Consider the following 24,091-nt stretch of genomic DNA (forward strand, 5'->3'; position numbering starts at 1 on the left):
GCAATGATTGCACTTGACGTGCAGCTCGGAACAAGCATTTGTTTTAAAAAGAAACAGTGGAGTCTTTCAGCACTAACCCAGCCTATCACATAGTCCCAGCTCCAAGAACRAGATTATCTGTCCATAGCTCAGGGTCCCATGTATTTGTGCAAAGGAAGAGTAGGGAGGAGGAAAAAACCATATTCTTCTATCCTTGGCACACTGATGACATGTCTCACCCTGTGAGACAAGAAATGTTACTCTGCAGAGCAGGTCAGCTTTGCTCTTCACTGGAACCTGTAATTAACACATGCACTTCATGTCCTTATAGGCTCTGGGTTTTCTTTCACCCCAYCTGAACATCCTGGAGCCCCATCCCTTACCTTATGTCACCGCTGCCAGCCCATGCCCTGGGCCAGAGCGGCAGCTTCTCCGAGTTCAAATGGAATGTGTCAATCTCAGCAAGAAGTTGCTAAAGCCACGTTCCCATGAGTGCTCTGGTGGCACAGCCAGGCTTACCCCGGGCACCCCCAGTCACTGAGGAAACAACTGGCACAGCTGGGATGGGGAAAACAGACGAGCCAAAACATGTTCTGGTGATCATGGCCAATGAAGGGAGGCATTTGGAGAACAGCTGAGACCAGAACAAGTCAATACAAATGCAACTGTAAGAACCCCCTTACCCTTGTTTTGAAACCCAGGGTACAATCAGAATGATCACCTACTGTTCTTTTCTTTCTTGCAACATTATGGAAAATGCTGGAGGCTCTCCTTGCATAATTTCTATCTGATAAATCAAGGTGCAACMCTGCTCCTCACAGCTTTCTTTTTGTCCAAACGTTTCTCCTCAATAACTGTGTGAAACAAATCTTGCTTTGAAGTTTAATTACCAAAAACTGTTAAACATCTAAAGGTGGRTTACAAGACATGCACTGAAGGACAGAAACAGCAAAACTGTATTGTGAATTCAGACAGTGATGTATTTATAAATAGAGTTTTCTTTCAATAAATGTTTTGCCATATTTGCTTCAAAGCACTATTTCTACCAACGAAGTCATAAAAAGTAGATCTTACAGCTCCACCTGTGGACCTTGCCATAGCAAATGCTCTGCAATGTGTGCACATATCCCTGCAGAATTGCAGTACAACAGGTCACCTCCTGCAGGGATGTGTGACAAGGACAAGGCAGAGCTGCTGCCCATACAGAAAGTGAATCCTATGAACCTCAGACTGGAAATGCTGCAGGTTGTGTGTCTGACAGAGATGTAYGGGGCACACTGGACACAGGGCTCTCAGCCAGTTTGGCCTGAAGCAGATTAGTAGCTGCCCGTTTGCTTTATATTCTTTTTTATTCCTACATATTGCTTCCTCTCTGCTATAGTGCTAAGCAGGGTAAAAAATGAGAATGTGCAACAGGAGCTACTGAACTTCTGCAGTTCAGAACCAAAGAGCAAGAAAGGAAAACCTCTAGAAAATGCCACACTACATTTCCACCTGGATTTCAGTTCTGATCAGACCAAGAAATAACCCCTACTTTTTCTCTCTTTTAAACATTCAAAGCACAAACTCCCACTATACTGCCTGAAAAGCCCAGGCATAAAGTTTATGCTCTAATTTGAGGCTTTGTCATTTGAGTGGGGAGGGAGGTAATCAGGASAAGGCTCTGGACCATGCTGCTCAAAACATGACAACAGACACACCAAAAATCCAAGCTGGCTGCCYGAAGCAATTAAAGGAGTGTTTACTATTCCATGACAGTTAACATGTTGGACTGACCTTTCATTTACTGTTTAGTGCWGAACATTAAGCTGCAAAATTACTCATGCTTTGCATTTAGTACTGGCATCAGAACTAACAGCATGAGATAGCTATTCCCACGCGARGCACGCGTTCCCTCTGCCCAGCTGTGCACGTACTTTCACAAGCACTGATCTGATATTTAACATCACTTCCRCAGGTTTCATTCGCCCATTGCCATCAGGAATTATCAGTAACRCTGCTCAAAATGTAAAAAGCGTACGCAAAATGTCTGGGGTGATGTGGCTGGTGGAATTATGTCCCTTCCTTACGTACCAGGGAATTAAAAAAGGGAATGCCCACAAGGTCCTTGTGGCAGCTCCCAGCCAGATGGCAGCGGGAAGYGCAGAAGCTACGGAGGAAAAGTTTCTTTATTTACTCTCCTAGCTGCTCACAGCAGCCGTGTCTGAGAGGCACTTTTTGAGAGCCTGACAGCTCAGCAATTGRAAGATTCCCTCAAAACTCACGTAACTTTCTATTCCACACCCACAGGATGGAAGGATGTGGAATTTCCATTCTCTAAGGCTACAGATGGAAGGGAGAGGTTAAGTTTCCAGCAAAACAATACCATTCCAGCAAAGCATACCTTTGCTCATGTGCTTTTGGCTAATCTTAGTGCTTACTATCCCAAATTATGGTTATTTCTATCCCTGGCTGTAATCTGCCTGGTCAGACACATCGCATGCCCAGGGTGCTGCATTTTGATAGCAGAGTTAGGAATTTTGGGTCACAGGCTGCCAACAAAAATATGGGATTTTTCCATTCACCCCCTGCACTCCTTCTGGCTTTCAGCTGTGGTGCTGTGCTGCTGTGGGACTGCATCCCAAACCCCCATGCACCTTTCCTCCCACCCTTTCCTCACCTCTGCCTGGACACTTCTCCATTACACATTTCCAAACCTCTCTTTGTCACATATTTTTTGAGACAGTGATGGGCATGACAAACGGAGTCTGTGAATACCAGAATAACATTCAGTTCACATCCAGACCAGAACATTAATAAACACAAATACATTATGAGTTTCCATGCCATTTGTGTTTTGGGTTTTTTCATATTCATAGAAACTATTCATATCTAAATCTCTATTTTCTGCATTGTGAGTGAAGTTATCTTATTCCCASTGCAGATTCAAAAGGGCAGATTTTCCAAAGCTGCTCAGCATGGTAATTAAGAGAGAATCAAAGCTGATTTGATCTTCCCTGCTTCTTTTTCCCTGTTTTTATACAGGTGTGCAACCAATATGCCAGCTACATGGTCAGAATTATGATGAGATTGCTGATGGAAGGCAATTCAGCATATTTTAAATATCAGTATCCTTTCTTAAAGAAGAAACCTATCAATCAAGGTTGTAGCTGTGTTTAATGCACATTTKGCTTTTAACAGCAATTTGYMATTTGAAATAGCATAGAGCTTACAAGGGTTAATTGGTGAAGAGGTTATAGTGYTTTCAAAGTTGTATYTAAAATATACCTAATKCATTCTTTACTGAACAACATTTTAAAGATTGTCTAATGTTATAACTATATACTATACTGCAGTAGCATGTTCACACCACTGAAGGCCATGTCAACTTTCTCATCATGAACTTTTCCAGGGTTTTGAACACATGATCCATAAAATCACAGCACACTTTGGAACAACAGGACACCCACAATGTGGTCCTGTAATGRTGTTAGTCAAGTAAGAATAAAAAGAGTAAGACACATATAATTAAGGACTCCACCCAAATTTATTTTGGATGATTGCTGCCTTTGCACAACATGCTCAAAATTTCCAAAATGAAATTTAAAAGTCAGCGGACAGCACAGTCTAACCAGGYTTAGCTGAATCTGAGTGCAAAGTGCTGCAAAGTGGATGCCACAGATGCACAACAACCACTTCTCACATACTGCACATTTCAACACACACAAGGCTGCCTCTGTGGAAGTACTGAGAGTGGCAGGTAACAGCAGTTCTACCACCACAGGAATAACAAAAACAACTCATCTTCAGTTGTACACACTCGTGGGTCATGATGAAACTACATTGTTTACCAAGTCAGCATACTGGCTACTGAGGTACCATGTCTTTCCCCACAGTTAGGATAAGAAACATTTGAATTTTCAYGCCACTGGTGCCYGGATAACTCAAGTGGGACTGCTCAYGCTTGTCCACCAAGCCRAATCCATTTGTTCAAGAAGGTGGACAAGGTGAAATACTGTAAGAGAGAGATCAAACAGCTTCTTCAGAGAATTGCCAGAGCCTGCCTAAAGAAACTCACCCTTCATTCATGCCCAGCTTCTTGGTTTTATTAATAAAATGCTTCTTACAGCCATATGGTTTGATTAAGAGAAAAATCTCTAGCCAGGGATCTACTTAGACATGTTCTACCTCTGCTTAAAGCAAAGTGCCTCTGTAGGTGCTTTCCTGAAACATCATCCTGAGACAGTGTGCTGCAGGTGATGACACTGTGCAGCTGCAGAACCAAGCTCTTCATACATCACTTGCTTATTTATTATTTTTACAATTCCACATTTGGGAAATTTTCCATTTGTGACTACATCTTTTGTTACAATGCTTTTGGAAGTGCTCCATTCCACACTTTTCAGCCTTGGGGGTAAGGAGATAAGACTGAAAAAGTTGCCTAGTTCAAGCTTTGTATACAACGCATTCACACGTTTATTAATGAACACTTGTCTAAACATCTACTTGTTCTTTGGACCAATTCCAGCCTCCCAAGGTGACTGTAACATGTCTAGAAACCTTTCATGGAAGACTTAAAAAATAGTACTTGAAGACAAAAAAGGAAAACAAATACATTTAAACATCATCAACAGACAGAAGGGGAAAACAAAACAGAGACATCCCATGCCAAATTCACTGCAGGCACAGGTTAGTAGCATCCTCTTGAAATCTGCTTTCTGCCTTCTTGCACAACTTCTTCTAGCTTATGGTTTTAAAAGGGCAAGCCAAGAGAAAATTCCACGTATGCCCCCAAATATGGGTCACACACYAAAATCCTTCTTAAGAAGGGAACTGATTAGCACGTGGCCTATTTCACTTGCTGTCCTACCAGGCTGTCTGTGCACAGGCACCTGTCAAACAGGGGCAGCAGCATTTCTGTACCTCAGAAAACTGCTGCAAGAACAAATATATGTATGATTGCATGGACACAGTAACAGCAACAGGGCTCCATCAGTACCTAAAACACAGCCCTGCTGATCCCTGCCAAAGGAGCAGGTGGTGGGCAAGGACCACCAAGAGTAACATTGATAATGGAAAGATTTATGACACTATATGGTAGTGGCTGATTTACTTCAGCAGAATTAAATTTTGCAATAAAAACTCGCTAAGTTGTTTTTCCTATCAACACAAATCAGCTTAAAGGCTTGTACAAGAATGACCTGAACTGTGTGCTGCTGTGCACACAAATAGTTTCAGAATCTGTCCATGGATCACATAAATTCAAAAAACAAATATATATGCTGTGTGTAGCAGGGAAGAAAACCAAATAGTTTCCAGACTCAGTATCCATTTGTTGTTCTGTGACACTGGGCACACACCACAGACAAATGAAGTGCTATGGCAATACCCCATGGMACCCACATTAAGTTTCCTCAACTGTGAGTAAGAAGAATTATATAATGTGTTAATAGGCATAAATCAGTTACTTATTGCATCAGAATTCACCTGTAATCTGTAAACYTTATACAGCTTTTATGGGCTATTATCATGGAAAGAGATCTTCATTGCTAAATGTGCACCCYCTCTGTCTTTCACTAGCTGTTAAGAACAAATTCCTCAAAACTTTGAAGATAAAGTGAAGCAAGAAGTTTCAGCTACAGAAATGTAGTGCAAAGGTTCAGTTTGGCACTGCAACATTACAGAGACAGGAATTTATGGTAAACTGTTTAGATTTGGAAAAAAGAATCCTATAATTGAACCAATATTGTCAAACGTATTGCATACTATTGTAACTTCACAGTAATCAAAATCAGACAACAAGGTTTCTATAGAAGCAGCAATCACAGATTGCAGTWAAGTATATCACTCAAGGGAAAAAATTGCATTTTGGCAATTTCATAGTCAAGTGTTCCTTATGCTCCTCCAACAGTCATTTGTCAGACATTTTCCTGTTTAAAAGGTGCATATTGTTTCCTCTCAGTCCTCGTGAGAYTTCTCTGCAATGACTTTGCATTCATACTGAAAAACAAAAGTTGACAAAATAATGTTAATTTACATAACTAGTGAAAAAGACTTAAAATTTTTCTACAAAATGGATATTAAACACCACTTGTTAAGCTCCACCCAGTAAATTTGATCTCTTTAAGCTCTGTGCGTGCACTGGTGGCTGCAATTTCTGTCCCCTCCAGGGGACAGGTCACATTTTGGGGAGGGCCTGATTTCTCCCCAAACACAGGAGCTCTTACTTAGCTCATGGTCCTAAAGGCATTAACAGRGTGTACARAGCAAAGCAGGGCTGTGCCCTGAATAACAGCATGATCAGCTCACAACTACATCAACAAACAATGACAGCTGATTTCTACCTCACTGCACACCCTGGAGCCAAAAAGTTGGCTGGTATGCATGAAGGAAAAAATTATATGTACATTTAAATTTTTACTGAAAAGCAATCAACCCCCCACCTCCAAACTCACCATTGCCAGCTGCCTGCCAATATTGCCCATTGTTATTCCACCAGCAAAAAATATACATGGCAACCAGGAACGAACATAGAGGAAATCTGGAGATGTGTATCTGGAAAAGAAYGTGCATTTCTGAGCTCAGTGCTGTGCAACACAGAGAGTCCTCCAATCACAAGGCAAATTCACAATTATTAGAACATTTCAACTCAAAAAGATACRTATTATAGAAATTTAATTACTCACAGCAAACAACAAAGGAGGCTTCTTATTGATTATAGCTGCATTTGTTCAACCAAACAAAGCATGTTACATTGTTGGCAAGGTGGCAATTTTATTTCAATTAGCATTTCTAACTAGATTTCTCACTTGCACACACATAAGAGCTTTCATAAACAGTCCAATTTATGCTGTGCTCAGAATTAGGGCTGACAGCTTTGAAAATCATGTCAAATCGCACCCTTTCAGTTACTCTGTTTTAATGCTACAGCTTCAGAACATTATAATTTCACTYCAGGAGAGGAAATACTTACTGATAAACTCCATTGTACACCAGAAGCTGTGACACCAGTGTGGCCAGGAAAGCAATTCCTACTCCAAGACCAAAGCCACTTCGTGACCTGTCAAAGGTCCACCACAGCCCAATGGACAGGGCTGCCAACGTGAGAGAGAGCTGGATATTGTTAGCAAAATCCACCTTCTGTGTCAGCTGTTAAGGATAAGCTTGGATATATCATGTACAAGTATAAAGCAATTTTTGTCATTCTGGTTCTATTTTGGCACAAATAATACCAACAAGAAAAGTACCATGTTACCTGTATCAGCTTTCACACAGSTACCAGATGTGAGGAAATGAGCTCTGTAATTGTCTATATTTCAGGCAACTAAAATCTTATGACACTTCAGATTTTAGGGTCTGTACTGTACAAGAGTGAAGAGCCTCTTCACCTATCAAACAACCGAGAATTTTATACAGACACACAATGCATACGTTACATCTCACCCTCACCTGGACCTTCATTACACTCAATGGGAAATCTTAAATCTAGCATTAAACTTCTTAAACTGAGAGAGACTTAGGGGAAAAAAAGGGATTTATCACTCTTAATGCAATTTTTTAAAGCTTACATGATGCTTTACATTCAGCTAAACATTAAAATGTAAATGTTTTCTATAAATAAAAATGAAAGTATTACTGGGAAGTGTTCATGTAAATCAACATTTAATGTCATTTTTGTCAACTTGTGAAAGAAGTGTGAAGTCAGTTCAGATCTCTTTGTAGTGCTTCACATCCCTCAAAATATTTTGGAAACACTAACTCATCCTCATTACTCCTRTCCAAAACAGATAATCAAAAAGGCGTTTGTCATGTTTCACAGGCCTAAAAGCAAATTTATGGGATGACAATATAAAAACCAYTCTCCTATTTTCTCACAAAAATCTGGAGAGAGACCTAGTGGAAATGAAAAAAAGCTTGACTAACTGAAATAAATAATTACAGGATAAAAATCAATAGCTTCAGAAAACAACTCAAAGAAGATCAGAACCCTCAWCAAATCTGGCAATGTGCAGAACTGGCAACAGCTGAAGAGAAAGCAGTCTGGAGAGCTGTCAAGGAGGAAATACAGACAGCACATTACTGATGTCCTGGAATGTGGGGAACAGCTGTTAGAAAACTGCAGAAAATTTGCTGTAAATAACCAAACCATGCAGGGAGGAGCTGTCARCTCTTCTTACAAGCAGTGAAGTTGCCCCATGCTCACCCAACAGATACCAGCCAGGTCAGTGAGAACCACAGCACCAGACCTTGGCAAGGAGAGCGAGGTTTGTGAGGGACAGTGGGAGTGCCTTGGAACCTTGGTAATTCCAGCTCATCCAGCCATACCGGATAGCAGAGGGTGGGAACAAAACCATACACAACAAAACCCATCAGAGGGCCAAGCAACATCAGTGAGAATTCAGCCAACTCTCCYGCCTTTCACTTAACTTGCCCTCTTCTTCTGAGAATGAGGGGATTCAGGAGCACACAAACAGAACTGTCCCCATCATTTGTGTGAACTGACTTGCAGCTGACACYGATGGAGATGAGCATCATAGGGATTATCAACTTTCTAAAAAGAYCCCAATTTTCATGAGCAGACCCTGGTTTTAGCTGACAGAGGCACTAGGCATATCTACAGAAAACCTCAGGACCTATGGCACTGCCAGTAAGGTGCACCAGACCCTGAGAAAAGCACCCTGTCACCCACGGTACTCTCTTGACGTCAAGGAAGGCATCCTTTGCAGAAGGGGGTAGCAATGCTGTACAGTCCTGGGAATTCCTGGTCCTGAGTTTTCTCCATTCTTTGCTAAGTGCATGTGCTTCACTGATCACCTCAAGAGAGGGCCTCGACCTCTTACTGCAGTATTAAAAGGATATCAGCTTGGAATGTCCTAAAGCACTTTTCTGTAATACCTACACAGGAATATTTTCCCACACTTAACTTTAATTATTAAAAGAAAACAAAGACTAAGTAAGACAAAGCCCAATATCAAGGTTTTTAATGAAAATACTTCTTAGAAAAAGAAGATGTCAGACTCATCACCTCCCATATTGCTACAAGTTTGACTCTAACATATATTCTGCATTTCCCTTGCAAAAATGCTGCATGTTACAACTTTAACACCAATTCACCATGACTGACTCTATGAGCATTTTTTAAGTGGAAACCCATTTGATACCACCAATGTGATYTGAATATAGGATACAGCACTGGCATGATTTATTCCCACAAAGACTGCCACACATCGCATGACACTGGACCATTCTCTCTTGAACTTATGTGGCTCTCCCAGATGTCTGTCCATGCAGGGGTACAATAACCCAATCACAGCTGTGGGGACAGGAAAGAAAAAAGGCCCTGAAGTTAAAGGACTGACAACATTTAACTAGAAAAAGACTTTCTAGACTTTAACAATTACAGTCACTATTAAAACGGATCTTTTAAGGATAAACAGCACAAAAACACACATTGTAAAAGAAGAGGAAATTCCAAGAATTTTGTTATTTAAAAAAGCCCTGTAAACTTCAGCAGCATCATCAGCAGAAGTAGCAATCCAATTTGAGCCGGGGCAGAGGATGACAGAGCTCWCCCCCACACCAAAATCTGCACTCAAGTTCAGAAAGAGCACTAATACCTTGCAGGCTGGCACTTCAAAAAACCCCACATATCAAACAAACATGTTTAAAACAGCTGCAAAACCAACACACTGCAGTACGGGTGTGGTTTTTAACATCAATGTTTTGTGTTTTCTTTTGTTCTTGTTACAAGTAGGCTTTGTTTGGATAATGTTTTTCTCTTTTTCAATGCTACTGTCAAGCTCACRCAGAAGAGAAGCCAAGAGCCTATGGTAGCTGTTAAATACAGAAAGCAAATAGGAATTGCAGCCCCAGGGAATTGCAATGCTCTTTCAGAATTTCTTCACAAATGTGTTCTCTACTGCAACTGAAGCTAAAAAGACTTTTACCAACCCCACTAAAGAATAATAACAGTGCCTTAATGTTAGACTGTATTGGTGTGAGCACAGCAGAGCGTGAGCCATCAGTACAGACTCCAGTACCTTCAGCCCAGCACACTGCTGGGGGTAACAGCAAATGCTCTTTATTCTGCCACAGAGGAAACTGATCTCCAGGATTCAGGAAAATAAATCATCAGTATAGCTGGGGCAGAAAAAAAACCTCCCTGAGCAATTTTCTTGCCAAAGGCCTTGGGCCAAACTCATGACTAATAACGGTGATGGATGAAAGGACTTCTCTGAATGCAGCCTCGATCACCACTGATTATAAATATGCAAAATACCTTTATTCTGTTCATAATAATAAACCATATTGCAGAGAAATGTTCACGTCAATTCCAGGAAGGCTGTGCAAGTACRAATGGCAAGAAAACGGGTGAGTTATCAGCATTTACCACAGAGGTTCCCTGTATGCATGCTAGCAGRGAAGATAAGAAAATGGAGAAGACTGATAATGAAAAAAAAAGACCCTGAACACCTCAACAGGGGTGACTCCTGCAGGGAAAAGCCAATTAAAGCTGTAGTATCTTTAAATCAGGTGGCTTAAAATCAAGTAGTGCAACTGCCTAGCAGGTGACTGACTATACTTTACAAGCCATATCCAGTGTTTCCATCAAAACCACCAACCCAGCAGATCTGGAAAGGCTCACAAGCTYCTTGTGAGATGATGACAAGACACAGACTCCCTGAGTTCCCACTGGCAGCTGCAGCGTTCTCAGATGACCCAAGAGAGCACAAGGCGCAGCCGGATGCAAACAGCCGATGTGCAAACATTGCAGTGAACACAGCAAACCTCAGGCACTGCTGCTGTGTCAACTTGGGGTTCACTTCAAACCCCATTAATCCATATATAAAAGATCAACTTTTACCAGGCTTATTTGTCAGGACAATCAGTTTAAATCAGYTTAAASCATAGAAGAAAACTGCAGCAAATACAGACATGAACGAAAAACAAATCAAGAATCTCATTTTCAAGACAAGAAAAGGACCAAGATAACTAGCAGATAAAGCAGGTATGTAACTTCCACCACAACATGTCATATGCATTTCCACAGGAGAACAAAACATTCAGGGAGCTCTCTGGACAGTTTCCTTTCAAACCAGGCTCCTCTACAACATCTGGGGTGTACTACTTCAAAAAGGTATCAAAAAAATGCAGTTACACTACTAGGAAAAATATGGCTTAAATATTATCATTAGCAAAAAATTAGTGATGCCGTCTCTAAAGCAAGTTTATTCACTCATATAAACAGCCAGAATCATGAGCTTCTCAATCTGATTAAAACTGGCCTATAGGAAGACACTGCCTGTAAGATAAGTTTCCCAAAGCAGAATCCTCCAGTATTGGGTGCTAAGAATATCCTGTAGTAAAACATGAAACTGACCCACAGGATCACTGATTTTCAGAGACAGGTAGAAAACCAAATTCCATCATGCTTATAACATGGAATATGCCTTGATACTTGAAAGGAGAGGAAAAAGAGGGTACTTCTTATTACCTACAATAGACAATTCACTTAAACAGGATAAACACAGAGAAGGCTCAACTCCCTATGTAGTCATGGGAGAAATACAGGTTAGCCTCTACTAACTATATTACCACAAGACAAATCAGCAGAAAACCTATTTCTGGACACATGCACATTTGTGCATATGTGAAAAGATAAGAAGATTAATAACAGCTCAACAAGCAAAATGATGCTGAAAGGGAATTTTTTATCTTCTTCACCTCTCACACAGTTTTTTGTAACGACCTAACTACCTCTGCACACGAGGCATGCACACAACTGGACTTACCTGATGCTGTGCCACAACAAGGTGGTACCCACCAAGCTGAGGAGAAGATGCTTGTGATCACGTCAGGGGGGAAGAGAGTAACATTCCTCTGGATCTGAAGCAAGTTTAATACTAATGCAAGAAATACACCAATAAAAAACAGCACTACACCACGAATTACCAAATTCATGCCACGACTGGTTACAGATGAAATGTATGGGCCACACTTTTTTGGTAAGGTTGGCATTGCATCATTTTCTGCCATGACTTCTTATGTTATCAGAGGCATCCAAGAGGCTGACTGAGGATTCCCTTGCAATCAGTATTTTGACTCTCTTCAATTAGGAGACACCCAAACCCTGAAAAATAATAAAAAAGGATGAAAATGCAGAAACATTACCTGCACTTCACTTTAATTATTTGGAGACCGGGTGTAAAAAAAATCTATTATATTTTTTCTGAATTTTCTGATGAGGCAATTAGTCCTTTGATAGCAGAATCAAGCACAGCTGCAAAAATGTCTTAMAAAGGAAACAAAGGTTTTACAAATAGTTTTGTCTATTATGAGACAGAAGAAGAAACATGTGGAGTAGGACAGCTTCAAATGGGAAAGCACATTCCAGGAGGTGAAGAAATGACACTGGTATCAAATGGAAGAAAGGCTTGCTTTGCAGTAAGAATAAATTGTTTTTCTCCCTTCCTTTAAGCAACAACTGGAGGTTATATAATTCAGCAGCAAGTAAACACAGCCCTCAATTCCAAGTCAGCCACAGAGGTTCGGAGATCTCTCATCTTGAACAGACACCAAAAATCATTTCTCAACTGGAAAGTGAAACCTGAGAAGTAACTTTCCAGCTGGAGTCAATTTCAGCAATCCTGCAGCACATATGTTTTGTAACCTCCAGTAAGAGCAAACAGCTCAACAAACCACAGCAAAAACTTCAACAAAGAGAAAYATTCACCAAAGCAACACACACTTCTGGTGAAACTGCCATATATTACTATAAACTTTAACTGTAATCAGGCACAGAAGCACCTGAGGGCAAAGGAAAAGGAGCTCTACCTGCCCGCGCACTGGGAAGTCTCTGACACGAGTAACTGCCGGCACTACAGGAATGGCAGCGTTCCCATCCCAATCCCTCTTTTGAAAAAAACCTAAACCTGTCCATCAAGAGTCTTGTTATACATGGATTCAGTGCCACATTCATGTATAACAACGATTCTGATCGACAGCTTAGCCACCTGGAACTTCAGAAAAAAAGCCCTGACATTGTTTTTAAATTTGAAACTGCCAGTTGGTGGCGGCTTCTGTTAACTCTTATTTATGGCACATGAGGAGCCAAACCAGAACATCCATCCCCCTTCCTCTTGGCTCCAGTCGATCCCTAGGAAGCTCTCTAAAGATACAGCAGCAGAGCAGAGGGCTCAACATTCATTCACTTCTGCTTACTGAGAGCCAAAAGGGGCTTTAAATATATCCAGGCTAGTTAAGATACTCCAGTCAAGAGTGCACAGAAGATGTGATGCCACACCATGGCATCCTCCATCACATGGAAAAAGTTCTAACAGGCATTAAAAAAAAAGAAAAAAAAAAAGTTCAGTACAAAACTTCCCACTGGCAGTTTGGGGAGGCAGCAGTGTCTTTTTAAGAATACAGGATCTCTTCTGCATAGCCAATTCCCTGCGTTACTTGTAATCATGAACACACCTTGGCGGGGAAGAGAACAACCACGTGTGGGCTTTTTAGTCTGCTTCCTGACTCACACTGCCAACCTTGATGTCTGCATCAAGGCTGGCACTGGCACTGCCACACACTTCCTCCAAGCAAAAAGGAGGTGCCCCAAATGGTGCAGTGCTGGAGCTCCAATTGGAGCTTTAGCCTCCAAGAAAGAAACCACAGTCACAAACACATCACCATTTCAGCTGAGAGTCTCTCCTGTGTCCCTCGGGGCTCTGCCCACCAGGTGATCACAAGAATTCTCAGAATTTACAGGAGTCTTTTCAACTCATGGCACTGGAGGCTGTAGCTCCCAATTACCAGCTGCAGGAACACTATGCCTAACAGGGGCTTTCAAACTTTTTATGYCCCTTTTCAGCTTTAGCTTGTCTAGGGAAACAAGCTAAACTTTTTACCTTCCACTTGCTTTGCCATCCCAATAGATCTTGGTATTTCCTGAAGTCTGCAAATTTATTTTTTTAAATGCTTGACCAAAGCTAATATGCAAGTACACACTTTTATATCTCTCTTTAATGTGCATTTTTGCAGCACACAGGATCAGAGTTTCTTTTTTCAGTCATATAATGGTTTGCTCACGTCCCATGACTCTTTACTATACTGAAKTCTCTCTTCTTTGCTGTTACTGAAGTTATTGCTCCCCGGTACCAGCTCCAGACCTTGCACACTGCATTTCAGCCTGTAGGTGTTACTGAACTCTTGCACTCAATGCTATTCCATTTTTCCTGCAGGATCTCTCAGTCCTCTTTGGCCCTATAAATGGTTGTCAGCTTTCAGCAAGCATCTTACTGCATCCTATTTTGTGCACCAAGGTTACCAGGTAGAACAGAATCATGGGATGTTTTGAGTTGGGAGAGACTTTAGAGATCATCTAATTCCATCCCCAAAATACTGAGAGAGATCAGCCCAAGTCTCTACCTCTGATGAAATCTATTAATAATCTCCCTGCAGTGATTATTTTCCCATTTTACACTCTCTTGGTATTTTCCTCTAACAAGACTCTGCTTCTTATAATTCTTCAACTACAGGAATCTTCAGCCTAATTAAGAATYATCAACTGTCCCACATGGCAATACTGATGTAAACACTGATTGGCTCTTATTGGCTTTTTTTTTTCTAGAAATGCTGATGATCAAATAGAAGTCCAATTTTATTCTGGTATAAAATAATCACTTTCAGTCCATAAATCCTGCATTTGTATAATTTCCATTTTTAACATACCATTCAGCAAATACATATGAAATTGTGAAGGCTAATCTAAATGTAACAGAAAGGAAATCACTTTCTGCTTTTACACAACCACTGCAGCTGTGAGTTATACAAGGCACCAGCAATATATTATTATTAGCAGGTAAACAGCCTGGCCACAGCGAGGGCACCTGGGTGTGCACACATTGACAGATGTTTATCCAAAGTAATGCAAGGTCTGAAACCAGCATGATGCAGTAGTTTCCACCTGGTAGTTTCTCAACCTACACAAATCATTCCTGGTTGTTTTACCAGTTTCCAMATTTTCCATTGACCCTAAGACTTCTGGCATGCCACACAGCAACAGGGGAACAGAGCAAAGTGATCAATGCTCAGGAAAGATTCTTTAGTGCCTCAGACTGCCTGGGCRCACAGTGCTCTGGCACAGCAAACTATATACTATCATCACCTCTCATAGAAACTAAATTAATATCTCTAAAGACATCACTTCCTTCTGACTGGAATGCTACTGTTCCTGCAGACAGAGAAGATCATCTATGCTTTTAAGCCTTATGTTTTACTGCACGGTTTCTTCTCAGATAGGAACAGATCAGAACATATTGAACCAACACGACTTCCGAGCCTCCATCTCTCGGGAATGCACATTCACAGCTGTAACACCGCACCGAAAGCTGCAGGCTTGGCACTGCCAGAGTCTCAGCTGCACTTCCTTCCTCGCTGGCACACACGGATTCAGCCCGAGCTTTTCAACACCCGTGCACCATACAAGACTTGCAAGGCAGCCACACGGCGTCTGGCATTGCGCAAGAAGTTAACAAGTAAATTATCACCCTAGACATTTTTCAAAACACTTAGTCACTTAACTGTCCCCTAAGGAGAAGATCCGTCCTGTTCCCCCGTGCTCTCCCTGCGCACCGGGAGCGATTCACAACTTCTGACACCACACAACACACCGGGCACGGCGCGGCGTGGCCAAGAACGACAAGATTTATTCAGGCAACACCACGCAAGAGATGGCAAGAAACCATCTGTGTGCGGCTAGGCAACACCAAAAGCAASGCAAACCATCGCTTCTACAGCCATCGGGCGCGGCCGTTGTGCCCCGTACCCCGGGCCGAGGCAGCCCTGCCCGCCTGGCAGAGGTACCCGGTTGGGCCCCGCACGGCCGGCGGAGGGGCCGCGGGCCCAGGGCAGCCCCGCCGGGCACAGGCTGTCCCGGCTGCCGGGAGAACGGCCCCGCCGGCCTCTCCCTCCGTCGCCCCCGGCCCGGCCGCCCGGCCCCACCGCCCCGAAGCACCGCCCCGGCCCGCGGGCAGTACGGAGCCGAGGGGCGCCGCTGCCTGCCCGCCCGGCCCGGCTCATCTCCCCCGCCCGCAGCCCCGCAGCCCCGCAGCCCTGGCCCAGCCCGGCCCCTCCGCAGCGCCGGGACTCACTCGGCCTCCGCCATCTTCCGCAGTCCCCGCCCCGCGCAGCCTCCGCAGCGCCCGCCGGGCCTCGGCCGTGCCGGGCAGGGGCAGCGCGGGGGGAGCGGGGATGCTCCGGYGGGAGCCGCCCGCACCGCCTCGGACAGGCCCTGGGTACCGCAGCCGGGGCTCTGCAGCACGGCCAGAGCAGCGCCACGGCGTTTGTAAGAGGAGCACTTCAGCTGGAGTGCTGGGTGGGGTGTTGGGCACCACAGCATAAGAAAGGCATTGAGCTGTTAGCGTCYAAAGGAGGCCAAGAGGATGGGGAAGGTCTGCAGGCCGAAGGTCTGAGGAGCAGCTGAGGGCACTTGGTTTGTGCAGCCTGGAGAAGAAGGGACTGAGGAGAGGCCTCATCAGGGTCTTCAGAATCCTCACGAGGGAAAGTGGTRCCTGTCTCATCCCTTTCATGAGCCGTGACAGGGCCTGAGGGAATGACCTGAAGGTGAGTCAGGCGAAGTTTAAGCTGGATATCAGGAAAATGTTCTGCACCCAGAGGGTGGTTGGGTACTGRAACAGGATCCCCAGGGCAGTGGTCACAGCACCAAGCCTGACAGAGCTCAAGAAGTATTTGGATAATTCTCTCAGGTACATTGTGTGATTGGGGGTGTCCTGAGCAGGGCCACCCTTGTAGGTCCTTTCCAGTTCAGGATATTCTGTGATTCCATGACACGCTAGGAAAGTTGGGCTTGTTCAGCCTGAGGAAAAGAAGGTAGTCTCAAAGCAGCCTTCCAGTACCATCTGAAGGGGCCTACAGAGGAGCTGGAGACTGACCGTTCATCAGGAACTGTGGCGATAGGTCAAGGAGTAATCAGTTGAAATTGAAAGGCAGGAAATTTAGGGTAGATATGAGGAAGAAATTATTTACTGTGAGGTTGGTGACACCCTGGAAGAGTTGACATGGGAAGCTGTGGATGGCCCAACCCTGGCAGTGTTCAAGGAAAAGGTGGGAGCAGGCTTTGGTCAGCCTTGTCTAGTGGGAGGTGTCCCTGCCAATGGCAGGGATGTTGGGACTGGATGATCTCTACRGTCCCTTCCAACCCTAAATATTCTGTGGTTCAATAATAAAAACAAAAGCTGGATGTGTTGGGCTGTTTCCACTGTGGCCTCATTCCCAGTGGACTGGGACAGCCATGAGGGGCTATGCCACAGGCTGTTACTCATTGAGGCACAGACATAGTGGGAATGAAGTCATTCCCAGCACGGCTCTGGCCCTCCTGAACACCTGGTTCTGCAAGGACTTTCCCATGTGTGTGACTTTATTGATTGAGGCCAAAATTGTGCGTCTCCTTATCCCAGAAGCCACGTTTTCATTGCCAGTTTGAACCTCTTGGGTCAAACACAAAACCTGAAGCAGAAAACAGTTTTCTTTAGTTTGTCTTGACAATGCTAAAGACATCACAATAAAAAACCACCATTTATATATGTGGGATGTGGAGGAATAATCCTGTTACATTCATTTATACATCATATATATTCATTATAACATTACAGTAATTATTATTCTATTACTGAACTCTTCCCTTTCTCATTGCAATGATACTGAATACAATTTATTAGACATATTTGCACATTGCATTCCCCCAAGATTAGTATTTCACTGCAGGGATTTTGACAGTTTTCCCTATTACGAGGTCAGCAGTGATTCACTGCATATCACATTACAGTTCCCAAAAGAATGACTGGGTAGGATGGAATTTGTAGTTGTTTACTAGAGTGGCAACTTTATTTAGTGATGGCAACTTTATTTAGTGATAACTGTGGTTTCTTTGTGCTGGTATGTTGTGACCAACAGTGTCACCAAACATGTACAAACTCAGAGGGGAGGATATGAGTCTATAATAGACATGGTAAGAATGGTAAAGAGAGATGTTTGCAGCAGCAGAAAACCATTGTGGTTTAGATGTGCAATAAACAAATTTTCAAATCATTCAACTTTGGCTTTTGTCACACAGAAACAAAGTCTTTTTMTTCTCAGTAATTCCTGCTGAGCCACTAGCCCTGTCTGTGGTTTAGATAGTTACTTTGCTGTACTTAAACTCCAAACTCTGGATTGGGAAAGACAAAAGGTTTATATAATCAAATAAAATATCTTTCCCTAACGTCAGATAAATGCCTTTGGCCAGCTACATGCCTGAACCAGAATAAAGTGCCTTAAAGACCTCGACCATCAGAAAGCCTGAAATCAGAAACTTTGGGAACATGAAGTRTGTGCATTAGAGAGGAATATATGGCATAAGAGGATAGAGACTGCAATTGGTTTGCTCAGCCTGGAGGAGACTGAGGGGAGGCCTYATCAGGGTCTTCAACCTCCTCACAAGGAAAAGTGGAGAGACAGGTACCAAGATGTTTCCTTCTCTAGACACGTGTGAAGATGTGGAAGTTCTCCATACATAACAGAACAAAGTTCTCCATACTTCATAAGTAAAGAATTATAGAACTGGGTGCATGTTCCAGAAATGCCTTTTATCTCACTAGCTGGTTTGTGTTTTATTATCTGCAAAAGGAGGTGTAGTAGCCACCCAGGTTAGTACACAGCTTTGTCACAGGCAGAGAGCTGCACAGCTCACAGGTCCTGCAGCACACAAGGAGTTTGTCAGGCACAAAGAGCAGCATGCTGGGAACTACTCTGGGGTCTTGGCAAGAACATAGTGAGCAGTGGACAAGTTCTATAAAATTGATTTTACGATAGTGTTGGCATTGTAGAGAGGGAAGGGGAAAGAGCAGCAGTGTGAAACCATTGGAACACGTGCATTCACACATATATGAAAAGGGCTTGTGCTTATCTCATGTTAGGGGCTGAGGTAGGGGTCATCTCCAGGGGCTAGAGTCCTTTTTTTATGTGCTGAAAGGTGCTGCATGGACAAATACAGTTTGGGTTTCCCTGTRTCGCTCTGCCAGCGTGGCTCAGCCCTGATCTGGTTTCCATACTCATTCAGTACTCACTAAAATGGTCACCTAGGGAGTAAACACTGCCAGCCACGGCCATGGTTTCTGAGATAYGGAGTCCAGCCCAGTCAGAAGCTTGCCAAGATAACCTCATTGCATCACATGCCAAAGAGCTGCAAACAGCTGTAGCATTGAAGGACTGTGGCATTTAAACAAGATACTGAAAATGCAAAGTAATCATCATCACCTTAGATTGCATCCAAATGGTGAATTTAGCAATTAAAGGCTTCTTATCATATTTKTATAGCATCATGCAACATCTAGATTCAAGGGACAGACTAAATAGGTGGGACACTCACCTTCAGTGAGGCATATTTTTTTCTGTGGTAAATTCTGGTGAGAAGCAAGGACAGTGTAGAGCCTGAAGGTACACATAGAGTGGATATGAGTGCATTCTAGTCCTGTGTATGCATGCATCTGTCATAAGTGTGTCACTTGCTAAGAGTCAAAATAAGGCCAGTGCAGATTAAGTAYGAAAAAAAGGGCAAGGAGGAAATTAGTGTCAAACCAAGCTAAAAATAGACGGCTGAGTGGTTGAGGAAAATGGCATAAGAAATGCAAGCAGAAAAACTGCAGGCTGAGAACAAAAGTAGCCTCGCACAAGAATTTAAAATTTTTTGGACTTGATTGAAAATATGTTAAATGTATGTGTCATTGAAGTTAAAATGAAAATTAATATATTTAAATTTGGAAGTTCACAATTTCTCTCCCCATGAAACTCAGATTCCCTTCCTTCCTTCCTGCCTGCCTTCCTGCCTTCCCCCAGAATTTCTGTATAGTTAGGCAATCACCATGACAATTGCATTTGGAAATATTGTTGATTGAATTTATTTCTATTGGCATTGTATTTGTAGAGATACAGACTTTATACCTAGGCCTACAAAAAATACCAACAACTCATATTTTGAGATAGGGCAATAACCCRCTCCTATTTTGCCCTCCAGTGTAAAAAGGCAGAGTGTGAACCTCTCAGGCACATGTTGAGATTCTTGGGGTCGTGCTGTGCAGRCTCAGGAGTTGCACTCGATGATCCTTTTGGGTCCCTTCCAACTCAGGATATGCTATGATTCTGTGAACAAGTCAATTCCTGCAGTGTTTGCAGTCCAGAGAGAGCAACAGATTCCTCTGTAGAAAGAAATAGCACACACRGAGTGTGATCCTTGTGCTCATTTGATGTATCTAGTTTAAGTTAAAAAATCATCTTCTGGAGAGGTGTGTTTCTTTCCTTCACCTGTTGCAGATGGAAAAAGTGCCAAACTTCATGGATATCCAACTTTCAGGCCTCAGAATCAGGAGATAATGATGTTATCCTGTGTAATTTGTTCAACAGCACAGGTTATSTGGGTCAGTGTTGAGGAATGTTTGTGTTGCAGCAGTCTCAGGTACTTCCATCAGACAGCAATCRCTGCTGGCATTGACAGTGCTGGGAACAACACATTACAGAGCAGTTTGAAAAATGTCTAATTCTCTTAGCCMATGGAAATCTGCAAATCTGCAGTGACAATTCAAATACCAGAAATTCTAATTTCCAACAAATATTTCCATTTTGCAGCATTCAGCTTCCTCTCAAATTTGACCTTTCCCTCRGAGAGCATATGATGCAAATGCAAAAATAAAGGAACCAAGAGCTCACTTAGAAATGCAATTCTCCATTAAAAGCAGTTTTAATGAAATATATTCCATCAGCCATAGTTGCTTTTGACAGACAGTAAGTGATYCAGGTGCCTAAACACAGGATTCATGGTCTGTTTGAGAAATACTCTRAGGCATCCAGGATACCTGCATGGAGGTGAGGATGTGACAGCCACYTGCAAGACCCTTACCTTGCTGAGACCAGGGCTGGGGCTGGGGAGGGACACTCCAGGGCCTCTGGAATAGCATTACACACTCTCAGTTGGGCAATTAGTCTTAGAATTTCCACAATTTCAGACAATAAAAACACCCCATCTGATGCCATTACTAATGGGCTGTCAGAGCCTGGTAAAGGAGAGAAGGCAGCAGAGCAGTGCCCTTGAGTCTTGCCCTAAATCTGTGATGCTCTTTTGGCCTCTCCTGGTTATTTTACACCAGAACAGGCAGAAATTCCTGCTCTGTGCTGTGACCTCCAGCGAGTGCTCAGCAGCAGGCAGCTGGTTCACCCATCACCTCCATGCCAAGCCCCAGAGCAGGAGGCAGGTTGCAAAGCAGGGACTGCCATCAGGAGCCCTGGGAACACTCCAAGCACATGGCATGCAAGCTTGGCAAGAAAAAAGTGAAGTCTGATGTTGGGCAACCAGGTTGTGCAAGGAACACCGGGATAAATGGAGCAGTACGTGGCAATCAACTCTGTGTAAGTCTCCCTGAAGCTATAAAAAGACAGGGAGGATTAATAATTGTCTGAGTCAGCATTATTATATATGTATTCTTTAAATCTCAGGGTCACAGAGGCAACACTGGAGAGCCATGTGCTGGAGAAGGAAGACAAGTAACATAACCGGTCCAGGCTGGATGTGGCTCTGAGCAACCTGGTCTAGTGGAAGGTGTCCCTGACCATGGCAGAGGGTTGGAACTGCATGATCTTTAAGGTCCTTTCCAACCCAAACCATTTTATGATTCCATGGTAATATAATATACGTGGAATTAGTATTGCAGAGTTCCCAGGCCTTTTCATCCTTAATAATAATTGTATTACCATTTTGGCTATAATCTCTGTGAAAAGATAAAGAATTATCTCTTTCTTCTATAGTGACCTGCTCGTTAGTGTCAGCAAAGRGTTGTTAGGTCGTCCTGGATTTCTGAGCTACTGCTTCAGCTTGACCTTTTCTGATGAAAGCAGGGCCTTAGCCCTGTTGTGTAAGATTTGATGTTACAACCAGAATGCGTGGCATGAACCTTCTGAACTTGTATTTTAATGTAATGGCAAATGGTTCTGTTAAAAGAATCAGTTGCATTCTCTTCTACATATTTTCAAGGTTTAATGAGGAAGGCGTAAGAAGGTTTAATGAGAAAGATATTTTTAAAATTCTTACCTCTTTTAGTAGAATTATCCCACACAAGTTGAACTGAAGTACACAGGACTTCATACAGTGAAAAGTACTTGCACAGCTGTGTTGCTGATGTGGAACACAGAAATATGRYCAGTTTAACTGGCTCCTGGATTTTGTCTCAGCCCTTTTGTCCTATGCTACACATTTTGGATGGCATTAGTGAGGAATTTGGCCTTGTTGCAGAGACAAAATCTCAGTTATCATGTTTGTGTTTGGATTGTTCTTAGTAGAGATTTTTTGGTAAGTTGTTTTCTTCTTTTTGCTTGAGTGACTCATTTATGAAACAAGATGATGAGATTCAGGTTTCTGATGGTCTTTCCATTACCAGGAATTGAAGTACTCTGAGCAGGCCAGGACTTGCATAAAGATAAACACRCATACTGAAAGTGAACACAAATACTTTAAATACAACTTGTGCGCCATGCTATTTACCCTGCTGATTTTCTACTGTGGATTTATGGCTGTTGTCAGTACTTACTTTTCTGGCCTTTCTTGGAAGAAAGCTTTTTCAAGAACTAAATTAATTAAATTCGCAGAACRTTAAACTAAAAATGTTGTTCATACAGATAGGCATATACATGCATKCATATACCTACAATGAACAACCAGTTCTGCAGATTTGATCTAAATCCAGCCAATCAGATTATCTGATAATTAGTTTGTTTTGAGTTTGGATCTGCAGGGCTGGWCTCCAAATAGCATAATTACTTTGAGAAAGGGCACCAGCTTCTCATGTGTGCATCCTTAGAGTTGTATGAAGATCTTCCATTCCAAATAAATTCAAGGCCATGTGTTAGTTGCCAAATATATTGTTTAAAAAAATAAAAATCATGCACCAGTCTTTTTAATCTGCTTATACATTTTCTGGATCATTTTCCAGTATTTGTGGTGCAGCAGAATAAAGATCGTGTTTTGTTCCTGTTATGAGATTTTAGCTATATATTATTAGAGACTTTAAAAGTAGCTTGACATGCTTGTAGCCAGAACATAGGCCCAAATGAGTGATGTTTTGTCATCAGTGAATTTCTGCTGCTTCGGAAAAAGTGATCTTAACTTCTGAACCAGCAATGATGTTACATCATACATCTTCAGAGGAAACTTTGTCTCCTGTGGCTGTGCTAGAAAACTGTTTTCTGTTTGCTCTGTAGGCAGAATTTCAGCCATCCTCGCTTTCTATTTTATTGCATAATAAATGAGGAGTGTCATTCAAGGGRTTTTTTTCTTATTCATAAATAAGAAATCTCATCCTCATTTGGTGTAGTGCCATTTCAGATGCTTKAGTAACATTTTATTGTCTGCCTCACTAATAAATACATTGTGTGCCCAGAAGCACTGTGGCTTCCCTTAGATTGTTCTATTCATTTGATTCAAGTGGACAATAAAACRTGCTGAATGACAGTGTGTCACTGATGACTAGAGAGCTTTAAAGAGAAAGCATTCTGCTTCCTGCCTTTTCATTGGTTTTCTTATATCTGAACGTAGCCTGCACAACATACACTGTATTTTAATAGCCTTGCTGATATATTTCTATTAATTTTGAGTGATTAAAAAATAGGGAAAGTACATACCTAGATGTCGAAGATWAATAAATAGCCTGCTATTGAGAAATGTCTGTTAAATATATTTTGGTAAATTATTCTGCAGTACTTGGAAAACAGTGTAAAACTGAGGGAGGTCCTTTAAAAAGAAAAAAAAAAAAGTATGTATGTCCATCTACTCTGGGCATAGATGAAAGAGATGACAGAAATGGCTRGTCTGTCACTTGTATCAGGGGTGGGAGTTGGTGGAATACCTGGTTTGATAAGAAAAGACATTTCTTCCACTGAGGTTGGAGTTTGCCAGGTTGCAGAGCCTGGTACAAAGCCAGCACCTTTTGTTCCCTTTCGGCTCACACAGTGCACAGGTCTCATAGGCTGCACAGGGATAAGGTGTTATTTACACTTGCTTTTCTTTTTTCACTCTTCCTAGTCAAGCAGAAGTGTA

The 24,091-nt window shown here is 42.4% G+C and overlaps 2 protein-coding genes across 3 annotated transcripts in view; one reads left to right on the forward strand and one right to left on the reverse strand.

Moving 5' to 3' along the window:
• Window positions 1-3,486: 3,486 nt before the first annotated feature.
• On the reverse strand, window positions 3,487-16,186 carry INSIG2 (insulin induced gene 2). Of its 2 annotated transcripts, XM_057366526.1 has the most exons (6): window positions 16,107-16,186; window positions 11,751-12,088; window positions 9,147-9,271; window positions 6,932-7,098; window positions 6,414-6,513; window positions 3,487-5,958 (listed from the first exon to the last, which is right to left on the reverse strand). In XM_057366526.1, exons 2-6 carry the CDS (start codon window positions 11,992-11,994, stop codon window positions 5,917-5,919), a joined length of 678 nt encoding a protein of 225 aa, XP_057222509.1. In that variant the 5' UTR covers window positions 11,995-12,088; window positions 16,107-16,186; the 3' UTR covers window positions 3,487-5,916. The 2 variants fall into 2 exon arrangements, with proteins under 2 accessions (XP_057222509.1, XP_057222510.1); XM_057366527.1 differs by lacking the exon at window positions 16,107-16,186 and having other exon boundaries at window positions 11,911-11,969.
• A 108-nt stretch (window positions 16,187-16,294) lies between these two features.
• The window catches only part of CCDC93 (coiled-coil domain containing 93), a 63,180-nt gene continuing 55,383 nt past the window's right edge, over window positions 16,295-24,091 (forward strand). The window contains exon 1 of the mRNA XM_057366524.1: window positions 16,295-16,578. The gene's annotated coding sequence lies outside the window, so the exon portion shown is untranslated. The remainder of the gene's footprint in view (window positions 16,579-24,091) is intronic.

Source organism: Malurus melanocephalus, unplaced genomic scaffold, assembly GCF_030028575.1.
Source record: "Malurus melanocephalus ecotype Western Australia unplaced genomic scaffold, MMel_1.1 scaffold_67, whole genome shotgun sequence".
Taxonomy (NCBI): Eukaryota; Metazoa; Chordata; class Aves; order Passeriformes; family Maluridae; genus Malurus; species Malurus melanocephalus.